General features: G+C 43.9%; 1 protein-coding gene and 1 long non-coding RNA gene across 2 annotated transcripts in view; one reads left to right on the forward strand and one right to left on the reverse strand.

Moving 5' to 3' along the window:
- The window catches only part of LOC117354986, a 37,422-nt gene extending 29,501 nt beyond the window's left edge, over positions 1–7,921 (reverse strand). The window contains exon 1 of the mRNA XM_033932946.1: positions 7,406–7,921. Coding sequence (XP_033788837.1) covers positions 7,406–7,784 — 379 coding nt within the window. The 5' untranslated portion in view covers positions 7,785–7,921. The remainder of the gene's footprint in view (positions 1–7,405) is intronic.
- LOC117355004 overlaps positions 1–12,956 on the forward strand; it is a 217,928-nt gene that overhangs the window by 123,141 nt on the left and 81,831 nt on the right. The gene's annotated exons all lie outside the window — the stretch shown is intronic.

The following is a 12,956-nucleotide window of genomic DNA, read 5'->3' on the forward strand; positions in this document are numbered from 1 at the left end:
CAATCCCTCCTTCTTCTCAATGCCATCGAAAAAGTCCCCCAAGACCAAAGGGGTCAGGGATTCTACTCCCGCTACTTCCTGGTACCCAAGAAGACAGGAGACCTACGTCCCATCCTCGATCTCAGGGACCTCAACAAGTGTCTGGTCAAGGAAAAGTTCAGGATGCTCTCCTTTGCCACGCTTTACCCTCTTCTCTCTCAACACGACTGGCTATGTTCCCTAGACCTCAAGGAGGCCTACACTCACATTCCAATCAATCAGACTTCACGTCGCTACCTCCGGTTTCAGATACAGCACCATCACTACCAGTACAAAGTGCTACCCTTTGGCCTTGCATCATCGCCCAGGGTGTTCACCAAGTGCCTTATTGTGGTGGCGGCCTTCCTCAGGTCTCACAACCTCCAGGTGTTCCCCTACTTGGACGATTGGTTGGTGAAAGCACCTACGTCTCCGCTTGTGCTACAAGCCACTCAACACACCATCTCTTTCCTCCATCTTCTGGGGTTCGAGATCAACTACCCCAAGTCGCATCTGCTTCCCACACAGCGACTTCAGTTCATTGGAGCAGTTCTCGACACCACACTGATGAGGGCGTTTCTCCCCTCCGACCGTCAACAGACCCTGCTCCATCTTTGCCTTCATCACTCCATCCCTGCTCGGCAGATGATGGTCCTCCTGGGCCACATGGCTTCTACGGTCCATGTGCTCCCTCTGGCACGACTCCACCTCAGAACACTTCAGTGGGCTCTAGCCAACCAATGGTCTCAGACCACGGACCTTCTTTCTCATCCCATCTGTGTGATATCATCTCTTCAGCGATCTCTTCAATGGTGGTTGAACTCCTCCAATCTTTCCAGGGGTCTGCTTTTTCATCTACCCCCTCACTCCATGGTCATCACCACGGATGCCTCTCCCTACGCATGGGGAGCCCACCTGGGAGAACTTCGCACACAGGGTCTCTGGACCCCTCAGGAACGTCAACATCATATCAACTTCCTGGAACTCAGGGCCATGTTCTATGCACTCAAAGCTTTCCAACACCTTCTCTACCCTCAGGTTCTTCTCCTGTGCACAGACAACCAAGTCGCCATGTATTACATAAACAAGCAAGGCGGCACCGGTTCTCCCCTCCTCTGTCAGGAGGCCATCCGCATCTGGACCTGGGCCACGGCCCGCAATCTCTTCCTCAAGGCTGTCTACATCCAGGGCGAACAGAACTCCCTGGCCGACAATCTCAGCCGCATCCTTCAACCTCACGAGTGGACTCTGGATCCGACCACACTCCACTCCATCTTCGATCGGTGGGGCACTCCTCAGGTGGACCTCTTTGCAGCTCCTCACAACCATCAACTGCCCCTTTTCTGTTCCAGACTCTACTCTCCTCATTGTCTGGCCCCTGATGCGTTCCTGCTCAACTGGACAGGTCGGTTTCTCTATGCCTTCCCTCCACTTCCTCTGATGTTGCAGACGTTGTTCAAACTCCGCAGAGACAATGCCACCATGATTTTCATCGCTCCTCGGTGGCCTCGCCAACACTGGTTCTCTCTCCTGCTCCAGCTCAGCTCCAGGGAGCCCATTCCTCTTCCTGTGTTTCCTACTCTACTTACGCAGCAGCATCAGTCTCTACTACATCCCAATCTGTCCTCGCTCCACCTGACAGCTTGGTTTCTCTCGGGCTGACCTCTCCACAGAATCTGTCTCAGCCTGTCCATCGCATTTTGGATGCCTCCAGGAAACCGGCCACCCTCCAATGTTACCATCAGAAGTGGACCAGGTTCTCCTCTTGGTGTCTACTGCATCACCACGATCCCACCTCATTGGCGGTGGAAACTGTACTGGACTATTTGCTCTCTCTGTCCGACGCTGGCCTCAAGTCTACCTCCATCAGAGTCCACCTCAGTGCCATCACTGCGTTCCATGAGCCTATCCTCGGAAAACCTCTTACGGCTCATCTCCTGGTTTCCCGGTTCATGAGAGGCCTCTTCAATGTCAAACCACCTCTGAAGCCTCCTCCAGTCGTCTGGGACCTGAATGTGGTTTTGTCAGCCCTCATGAAACCTCCGTTTGAGCCTCTTGCCACTACTTCACTCAAATTTCTGACATGGAAGGTGCTTTTCCTCATTGCCAGGTGATTCTGCGCACCCATCCTAAGTTCCTTCCCAAGATGGTCTCGGACTTTCACCTCAACCAGTCCATTGTTTTGCCTGTCTTTTTTCCCAAACCCCACTCTCATCCTGGGGAACAGGCGCTGCATACGCTGGACTGTAAGCGTGCCCTTGCTTACTATCTTGATCGCACAAGGGCTCACCGCTCATCCCCTCAGCTCTTTCTATCTTTCGACCCTAACCGTTTAGGTCGCCCTGTCTCTAAACGGACGCTTTCTAACTAGCTTGCTGCCTGCATTGCCTTCTGTTATGCTCGGGCCGGTCTCTCACTGGAAGGTGCTATCACGGCCCACAGAGTCAGAGCTATGGCTGCTTCCGTGGCTTTCCTCCGTTCCACGCCCATTGAGGAAATCTGCAAGGCTGCCACTTGGTCCTCAGTTCACACGTTCACTACTCACTACTGTCTGGATGCCTTCTCCAGACGGGATGGACTCTTCGGCCAATCTGTGTTACAAAATTTATTTTCCTAATGGCCAACCATCCCTCCTCCCCCTCTGTTAGCTTGGAGGTCACCCATACGTTAAGAATATGCTGCCTGCTTGTCCTGGGATAAAGCACAGTTACTTACTGTAACAGGTGTTATCCAGGGACAGCAGGCAGATATTCTTAGGACCCGCCCTCCTCCCCGGGTTGGCTTCTTAGCTGGCTTATCTTAACTGGGGACCACGCTCTCCTCCGTCGAGCGGGAAGGCACCCGCGCATGCGCGGTGTGGTCAACTAGAACTTTCTAGTTAAAAGTGTCCGTACCGGGGCTCCGTCGGTGACGTCACCCATACGTTAAGAATATCTGCCTGCTGTCCCTGGATAACACCTGTTACGGTAAGTAACTGTGCTTTGTGGTTGTCTTAAGAAAGATTGTTCTGGTGCCTTTTGTTTTTGAAGATTGGTCCCAAATATCCTCATGTTTCATTATTTTATCCTTTCTATAGTATATAAGATGAATTAGAGGCTGACCCAAACTGCTTTTTTTCAGTTTTGGTCAAACCAAAACTGCCACTGAAACTGTCTGAAACCTTTTGGTCGAAACCAAAGTCGCAGTCAAAACTCATTATCTGGTTTTGGCTAAAGGTAAAACTGAAACCCAAAATTCAAGTTTGGTTGTGTAAATGTGAACCAGTTTGGACCACTAGGGAGTTGTCAGAGCTTGCTGTTTGCATTCTTCTGCTAAACCCACAATTTCTAAATATAGAAACATAGAACCTGACGGCAGAAAAGGGCCACAGCCCATCTAGTCTGCCCACACTAATGGCCCACCCCCTAACTACCTCCATGAAGAGATCCCACATGCCAATCCCATCTTTTCTTAAAATCTGGCACGCTGCTGGCCTCAATTACCTGTTGTGGAAGATTATTCCAGTGATCAACCACCCTATCGGTGAAGAAATATTTTCTGGTGTCGCCATGAAATTTCCCACCCCTGATTTTCAACGGATGCCCTCTTGTTGCCGTGGGTCCTTTAAGGAAAAAGAGATCCTCTTCCACCTTGATATGGCCTGTGACATATTTGAATGTCTCGATCATGTCTCCCCTCTCTCTGCGTTCCTCGGGTGAGCACAGCTGCAACTTACCCAGTCGTTCCTCATACGGGAGATCCTTGAGACCTGAGACCATCCCGGTGGCCATTCGCTGAACCGACTCAACTCTCCGCACATCTTTTTGATAATGCGGCCTCCAGAATTGTACACAGGGTTGTATCAAAAGCATTTATTTGGAGTGCTGTATTTATTATAAATAAACTATAGTGCAAGAACTATTGTGCAGTACAAAAAAAGAATACAAGTAGCTCCCTCCCCCCCCAACCAGGACTACCTTACAATTCTTCATAGTAGTGCTACATTCATAACGTGACCATTTATTTTTTCCCTCATAACGGCTGCGCTAGAGTGGACAGCTATTAGACACGTAAATATATAATGATGTCATAATTTACGCCTAGATTCATGGGATTAAAAAATGCCACCGCAATCTTTACCCTTAAACACTATTGGGAGGCGAGAGTTCATATGGTAAGCAGTTAAAAAAATGTATTAAGAATAGTAAGATGTGGTTTTTATTAAACTAAGTGCAGTATAAGTATCAGTAATTTTATTACCTTTACTTTTATGTTAGGTGGACTGCCTTGAAAAACCGGTTCGGTGAAACATGTCGGCATCTGCCCTAGCCGACGAAGTTTCATTAGCAGCTGAAGTCATAAAAGCTCACGTGTCTCAGCTCAAATGATTGTTAAGAGATATTTATGGAGTATATAATTTATTACTATTTAAAGTGTGAATAAATTAATAACTTAAAAGTGATAAAAATTAAAATAAAATAGGAGAGTTAACTTGCTGAAGGATCAATAACGATTTAGCAGCGCTTCATAAAATTTATTATTGAAGTCTACTGCACGAATTCCGAGGAACCTTAAAGGTATTCTATATACCTGCAAGTGTGGAAAATATATATAACATTGCATGGACTATATACTATATATATGCAGTCATGGTACATGGAGTTGTTGTGCCGCTGGGGCTTGCAAGCATCTGAGAAGGTGAAAGCTATGCTGTCGGTAGTTTCACTACCAGGAGGCCTCCCAAAGTGGACAAGTTTCAGCGGAGATGTCAAACTAACGATGTACCACCCATTTGGGCAGCAGCAGATGGGCAGTGTTGGAGGCAGAGGATTGCGTTTGATGCGACAATGGCAACAACATCAAATTTATACTGCACAGAAGAAAGGCCCGGCAATCTACTTCTGTATTCTGCCACGAAAACTAGAGAGAAAGAAAAAAAATTTCATTTGAAATACCACCTTATCAATCAAGGTCAATTTTCTTTTGTGAGGTACTCTATGGGAAGAGGGACAACCCCTGTTCAAGGAGGAAAGGCAGGAGGGAGACAAATGGGACAAAGCAAATTTTTTGGTTTCTACTGAAATCACATGGTCAATTTTTGCCAATACATGACTGAAAATTAAAATAACCTTATGGATAAAACTGAAACCAGGCCAAAAAATTATTTTGGGCCAGTTTCAGGACCATAATCAAAACTGAAATTCAGTTGGGGATTGATAGATGCTGGATAAATGTAGTTTCTGGTTGCTTGAGAGTTACTATTAAAAATAGGCCTAACTAATACTATGCCATACCAAAAACTGTTCCAGACAAACTACCGGACATGTGTTGACAAAGTGTGGACATACTCAGGTGTGGCGTGACAAATTTACACTTAAATTTCCTCCCAAAATTGATTATATTTTCATTTAAAATATTACAGTATTTGTTTGATTTTTTTCTGCTGGTTGCTTGAGAGTTCTGGTTGCTTGAGTTGCGGTTAACAGAGAGTCTACTGTAGCATTTAAAATATACTATTTTGCACAGTATAAGGGTAATTTTATAAATTCATCTTTGACAATATACATGTGCAATATACATGACTCTTATAAAGTAGCACAAAGCATGAATTTATATGCTTTTACTGTTGCCATTGCCAGAGGTGTGGTTGGGTTGAATGTAGGCAGAATTCATAAAGTATATATGTTGAATGCATTGCCAGAGGATGTGGTAAGAGTGGTTAATGTAGCTCATTTGAAAAAAGGTTTGGACAAGTTTTTGGAAGAAAAGTCCATAGTCTGCTGTTGAGACAGGCATGGGGGAAGCCACTACCGGCCCTGGATCAGTGGTGTGGAATGCTGCTCCTATTTGGGTTTTTGCCAGGTAGTTGTGACTTAGATTAGCCTCCATGAAGATGGGATACTGGGCTAGATGGACCATTGGTCTGATCCAGTAAGGCTATTCTTATGATTATTTATGCTGATTTATACCGTATATGTAAGCTCTTTAGAAGGTACCAATGTCTGCACCTGCATTTGAGGCGTAATTCCTTCCACTTATACTAAACTAGTCTTATAGCCCGTTACATTAACGGGTGCTAGAATATATGTGTGTGTGTCTGTCTTTTTTATTTTTTCTCTCTCCTTAGTCGCTTTCTGTATTTCTGTCTGTCTTTTTTTTTTTTTCCCCTTGGCTGTCCACTACCACCCCTTGCCTGCTCCCCCTGTCCATTCTCCCTTCCTTTTACCTCCCGTGTCCTCCACCACCCCATCACTACTCACCTTATCCAGCAGAAGCCCTTCTCCCTTTGTTTTACCTCCCCCTGTCCATCATCTGTCCAGCAGTAGGCCTGTCTTCATTTTTCTGCCCCCCTCCCTGTTCATCAGCACCTCTTCCCCTGTCCTTCAACCCCTTTTCAGCCCCTCCATTTCCGTGTGTTGCAGCATTTCCTTCCCACCCACTTCCCTGTGCAGTATTTTCCTCCCCCCCATACCTTCCTCCTGAACTCCATGCCCTACTTATGTCGACATCCGCCTTGGGGGTGGGGGGGAGGAAGAGAGAGAGCAAACTTCGGGCGGCCAGCAGCCGCCACGGCCGACATCCACCTCGGGGGGAGGGGGGAGGAAGAGAGAGAGCGAGCTTCGGGCGGCCAGCAGCCGCCGCGGCCGACATCCACCTAGGCGGGGGGAGGAAGAAGACCGTAAGCCGCGCATGCGCACTTCCTAGCTACAGCTCACAGAAAACGGACACACGCATAGGAACTGCGCATGCGCGGCTTACCGTTTTATTATATTAGATTTTATAAAGACATGTGTAGCCCTATTTTAGAAGTAGGAACTGAAATGTTAAGGTCAGTTTAACCAGTTTAATCTCAAGTTTAACCAGTATTTTAGAACATAACTTGCTAATGTAAAACCTGATATACAATATAGGAGAAATGGATTTTTATGCACTGGGTACATCAGTTTTAGAAAAATAAACATTTAAAAAATCGATGACTTCAAAGCCAGCACAAACCAATTATATGCTGGCCATGCCTAAATTTACATGCATTAATAAAAATTAAATCCAGAAGAAACTGAAAACTCATCTATTCAATACTTAATCACCTGTATCCTCTCCTTCCCTTTCTACCCCTCTCCCTACCCCCTCCTACCTACCTCTTCTCCCCCCTCCTCCCCCCTTCTCCATCCTCACCCCTCTCTATAAGTTGCCTTGAGCCTGCCTAAAAAGAAGATTGGATTAGATATTAAGAAGCCAGTAATCAGTGCTAATTGGCTCATTATTTAATTTAGTTGTGTATGCAAATGGGACACATGCCCAAATAGGTGTCTGCAACTCAGAGCATCATATATAGAATTTGGGGGATAGTTTCAATAAAACATTTTCAAAGTAAAATCCCTCCCTGTATAGAAACATAAAACATTACCTGAAACTAGTTGTTTCTGCAGATTTGCTAAGTCTGTAAAGAAATACTCATTCGGCTTATCAGGCATAATGCTTCTTTTGGCCCTTGCTAACTGGTTCTGGGGTAAAAAATGTTCAAAGCCTTTTTCGTTCATTTCTGGTGTTGTCTTCTCTGTAATCTGTTTTCTTATTAGAGCTTCAACAGGTCGATTTATCTTCCCAGTTTTGAGTTTCTCCTCCAGTTGCTGTTGGGTAAATTGAGGATATTGAACTGACAGCAGGACAGATGTACAAACCATAAGAGTCAGGTCCTGTAGACCATCTGACCAGCCAGCGGCTGTAGAACCAGCAGAGACTGGAATTCCACAAACAGCACAGACAGAGGAATACATATATTTCATACTGTCATTATAGGCATGGATGAAATCTCTTTATGTAGCAAAACAATTGAAGTGTCAACTTATCACTGGGACCTTGGGTGGTGCAGAAGAAAGAAAGCCATGATGCCTGGAGATTGCTTTTAAGACTCTTGTGTGTGCACCACTTGACGGAGGTAGGACTTTTCTCTCAGCAGGGTTGTTGAGGTCATTTATTCAGAAAGCCAAATAGACACGCTTCATTTCTATAGATAGTGACCAAAGTGAATCCCATGTGCTATATCCACAGTACCAGCTTAGTTAAGATTTCTCTGTAGCAGGAAATTCAACAGATATATATATATATATTCCATTCTTCTACTTTCCATTCAGTTTTTGTTGTTGTAAAAATCATATCTGATGAATTGCCTGTTTTCTGTTTCTTAGTGCTGGACTCTGTTTACTTTCCTGCTATTGCTCAGTGGCTGATGGGAATGTTTTACATTTACTGGATTGAATAATCGCTTGGTAACCAGACTTCAATAGCCTCATTGTATTCTGGCTTGTTTATTTCTCACACTCTTTTATGAGAACTAGAAGCCAAGCTGGAGACATGTTAGAGAATGACACGGGGACAAATTTGTTCCCGTCCCCGCACAAACTCAATTTCCCTGTCCTGTCCCCATGAGTTTTGTCACTTTCCCAGTCTCTGCCCCATTCCTGTTTAACCACACAAGCCTCAAACACTTATGATTTTAAAGTGTTTGAGGCTTGTGCAGATGAGGATGGAACTTGCAGGAATGGGGCAGGGACAGGAAAAGAACTCACGGGGACGGGGAAAAATTTGTCCCTGTGTCATTCTCTATGTATACAGTACAGTAGTGTAATTAAGGTAGGGATCTATTTTCCTAAGGACTTCTTTCAGTATATGACAGATCTAGAACAAACATTCACAACTAAATAAGTCCTCCCCGATACAGGAAGTTACATCAAGGGGTGAGAGGAAGAGAGAGACTGCCAGTGCCAGCAGCGTGACTATGGCCTCACAGTGGTTTCATTGTCAAGAAAGCAGTAGTGCAAATTGGTTAGTGAAGGGAAAGGAAGGGAAGCAGCCTGAATATGCCAGGAATCAGGAGGGGGAGGGGCGGGAAGAGAGATGAAGTGATGGTGGAGTTGGGGAAGAAAGATGGAGGATACAGCATGGTGGGGCTTGGGAGGAAAGAGATGAGGGAACATCCTCTAGTTTTGTTGGACTCCTCTGAACAGAGTAGGAATAAGGTATAAACAAAGGAATGGAAAACAATAATGAGAATGAAAATGTTATAATGCCTTTGTGTTGCTCTATGGTGCGACTGCATCTGGAATACTGTGTGTAATTCTGGTCACTGCATTTAAAAAATGATATAACAGAATTAGAAAAGGTAGAGAGAAGGACAACAAAAATGATAATGGGGGTGGAATGACTTCTCTATGATGAAAAGCTAAAGTGGCTAGGGCTCTTCAACTTGGAGAAGAGATGGCTCAGGCGAGATATGATAGATGTTTATAAAATACTGAGGGAAGTGGAATGCATAGACCTGAATCACTTGTTTATTCTTTCTAGAAAATACTAGGAGGGGGCACGCAATGAGGCCACTAAGTAGTAGATTTAAAACAAAATGGAGAAAATATTTCTTCATTCAATTTGTAATAAAACTCTGGAATTTGTTTCCAGAGAATGTGGTGAAAGCAATTAGCTTAGCAGGGTTTAAAAAAGGTTTGGATCATTTCTTACAAGTCCATACGCCATTATTAAGATGGCTTAGGAAAATCCACTGCTTATTTCTAGGAAAAGCAGCATAAAATCTGTTTTACTCTTTTGGGATCTTGCCAGGTACTTGTGACCTGAATTGGTCACTGTTGGAAGCAGGATATTGGGTTTGATGTATTCTTCGGTTTATCCTATTATGGCAACTCTTATGTTCTTATGTAAGCGTGTACTTTAGGACTAGTGCTCAATTGCTTTTTTAGGGGGCTGTAAGATGTGTTAATTAATTTAATTGTTCCCAAGGTTAAATTTTCTTCTAGTAAGTCAGCTACCATCTGAAAAGAGAAAAGGGTCAGGCCAGAACCATCACAGTCCACAGAAGTCTGTCTCTCGATGCATTTTAGCTGCTGCTTCCTCCTCTGACTGTTTTCCTCTACAGTTGGAACAATGTGGGACTGCATAGTCTTACAAAACCCCAGCCCCACCTGCAGAGGAAACTGGTAGAGGAGGAAGCAGCAGCAGGCAGGAAGCACCGCTCCTCTGACTCCTACCTGCTGGAGGGGGAGGGTAAAGTGTTGGAAGGTGCTTATGCCAGGGAGGAGTAGGAGTAGAGGGATAAAGGATTTTTATAAAGAAGCAAACAGGAGGAGTAACATACTGGTAGTCACACATATGAGATGGGTTTAAAAATGTATTTACTGTATATTACATTGAAGATCCAACATAGCCAACAAGGAAGCTTTTTGTAATAATAGAGAATGACCCCCCTAGACAATCCCAAAAAAGAAAATTGTGAAAAAAAAGCAAAACATCCGCCTGCAAAGGAATTCTGCGCAATAATATCGTCTGCAGAAATAGACTGCCAAAGGACCTAAAAGTTTGTTTTCAGTCACAAGACCAAAACATATGGGACAAACCAGCTAGCATGGACTGGCACTTTGGGTAACATGCATGAGAGGCAAATCCTGCCATGTATGCCTTGTGAGGGGAAACATAGAGCCGTAATAAAAACTTATAATGCTGTTCTTGCAGGACAATAGAGCGAGTCAATCGCAGAAGATGTTTCATAAGAAGACGCAGACCATCGCCAGTTATCTGTTCCGAAATAGCAAGATATTGATTCCTCACTCCGCCACAGCATCACAGTCCCAGGATGCACTAAAAAAAAAATAATTTGGTGAAATAATTTGGTTGTCTAGACAGTGTCAAAGTTTCCCAGACATATCCGTTATGTCTTCATTTAAGATGTTGGAGTCCAAAGAATGAAGATAATGGGAGACTTGGCAATAGGATAACCAATCTCTAGCCAGCAGAGCTCCTTGAGCTTGAAGATCCTGAAAAGAAAGAGGAAGTCCTTGCTCATTCACCACATCCCTCACATAGCATATACCCTGATCAGCCCACCCAGTGTAGCAAATAAAATTTGGATGTATCTGGGTCCAAGTCACAATTCCCCCATAAAGGCAGTAAAATGGTGGATGTAAAAGGCAAATGCATTCGTTTACACAACAATTGCCAACACTGTCTCATAGATTTCAACAGAGGCCATGACCTTTCCTGCTGTCTTTTGGGTCTTGAATTTCCTTGGCCTTGGAGAACCTGAGTGCCACCATTGCTTGGACTGTTTTGTCTCAGGATCATAGTGGTCTAATCATGTTTCATCAATAGTAACTAGTCATTCAAAAATGGGATCAACTTAATGAAAATGCTGCAAAATCAACTTGGAAGTGTCCTCTTGACGTCGTTTCTCAACAGCATTTTAACATTTGTGCACTCATTTGGCTGACAGCTTCTGCATACCCAGCTGCTCATGGATTATACAGTACACCCAACACATTCCCTGGATATCTGTAGTATCTCAGCAATTGTTTTAGATTATATTTGCCAGTCAGCTAAAATCATGTCATGGACATGATCAACAATTTCAGGAGTTGACGCCGTTTGAGGCCTCCCAGAACTTGCTGCATATTTGGTCTCGAAATCTCCACGTTGAAAGTTTGCACACTACTTCTTCACTGTGGAGTCTAATAGGCATTTGTCACTCAATGTTTGCATCATGCATTCATGGATTTCCTTTGGAGTTTTCTTCTGCAAGAATAGGAACTTGATGACTCAGAGTTCCATGCTTGAAAAATTCCATACTTGTTGACATGATTCAATCAATGATCTGAAATAATGCCAAAACATAGTATTACAATTCTGCAAATTGGCACTTTGCAAAAGAAAATAACTCTCTTTTCAGGTACAGTGGCAAAATAACACTCAGAATTTAGGAAGTTGGTTGAGCTGAGAACTTTTCAGCACTCTCTTGTAGACACCCTGAAAGGTGTAGATAATACAAGGAGGGATCTAGCTGCGCGCGTCTGGTAGCGCTATAGAAATAATTATTATTAGTAGTAGCAAAACTTGAAGAATGGTCTAGAATTTGGCAACTGAGATTTAATGCTAAAAAATACAGGGTCATGCGTTTGAGCTGGAAAACCCAAAGGAGATGTATACATTTAGGGGTGAAATATTTCTATGAACAAAAGAAGAATGGGACCATGGGGATGATCATATCTGATTATCTTAAGGTAACTAATAAGGTAGAAAAGGCAATAGCGAAAGCTGAACTGATACTTGGATGTATAGGGAAAGGAATGGCTAGCAAGAAAGAGGTAATGGTGCCTGTGCATAAGTTTCTTGTGAAACCTCTTTTGGGCTATTATGCCAATGGAGGCACGTGTGAAATTCAAGTTTTGTTGTTTTTGCTTCAAGGTACTTTATGGCTTAGCCCCCTAAATATATAACAGACCTTTTATCCTTCACAACCAACCGATTCAGGAGAACTTCACATCCAAACTTTGTTTCTCCACCGGTTAGAGGTTGTAAATTTAAAAGTCATCACCAACATCTTCTCTCACATCAAGCAGCATCATGGGGTAAAGACCTGGAGCAACTGCTCGTGCCTACTACTTATAGGGAATTCAGGAAACGCCTAAAAACACATCTGTTCCTGAAGTACTTAGGTAACTGATCTATACAATCTTAGTCCTCAACAAATGATCTTTAGAACTGTTATTCACTAACTCTGAACTTTGTTTATTCCACTCGATCTGTAATACCTTTTAATCATTGTAAACCGCATAGAACTTCACGGTCCTGCGGTATATAAACTGTTATTATTATTATTACTTGCTTTACAGTCCTCCAAAGATTAATTGTGTTCTGCAAGGCCTGGGCTCTCGGGGACAGGGAGGCATGAATCTCTGGTCACATGTACTCTTATTCCCAACCTATGGATCTCTGGGTTGGGGACTAAAAACTCATGTTCAGACATCTGTCTTGTCTGTGCACAAGTTCCCAACATGACTTTGTAGGACTGGGATGGGGCAGTCACATTTAGGTACCGGCTTATAATGTCCAGACTAAGATCATGCTATGAGCTTCAGTGAATTCCTTATCCAGCTTCACGTCCCTCCTTGAAAAAG

The sequence above is a fragment of the Geotrypetes seraphini genome, chromosome 1 (genome assembly GCF_902459505.1).
Source record: "Geotrypetes seraphini chromosome 1, aGeoSer1.1, whole genome shotgun sequence".
NCBI lineage: Eukaryota > Metazoa > Chordata > Amphibia > Gymnophiona > Dermophiidae > Geotrypetes > Geotrypetes seraphini.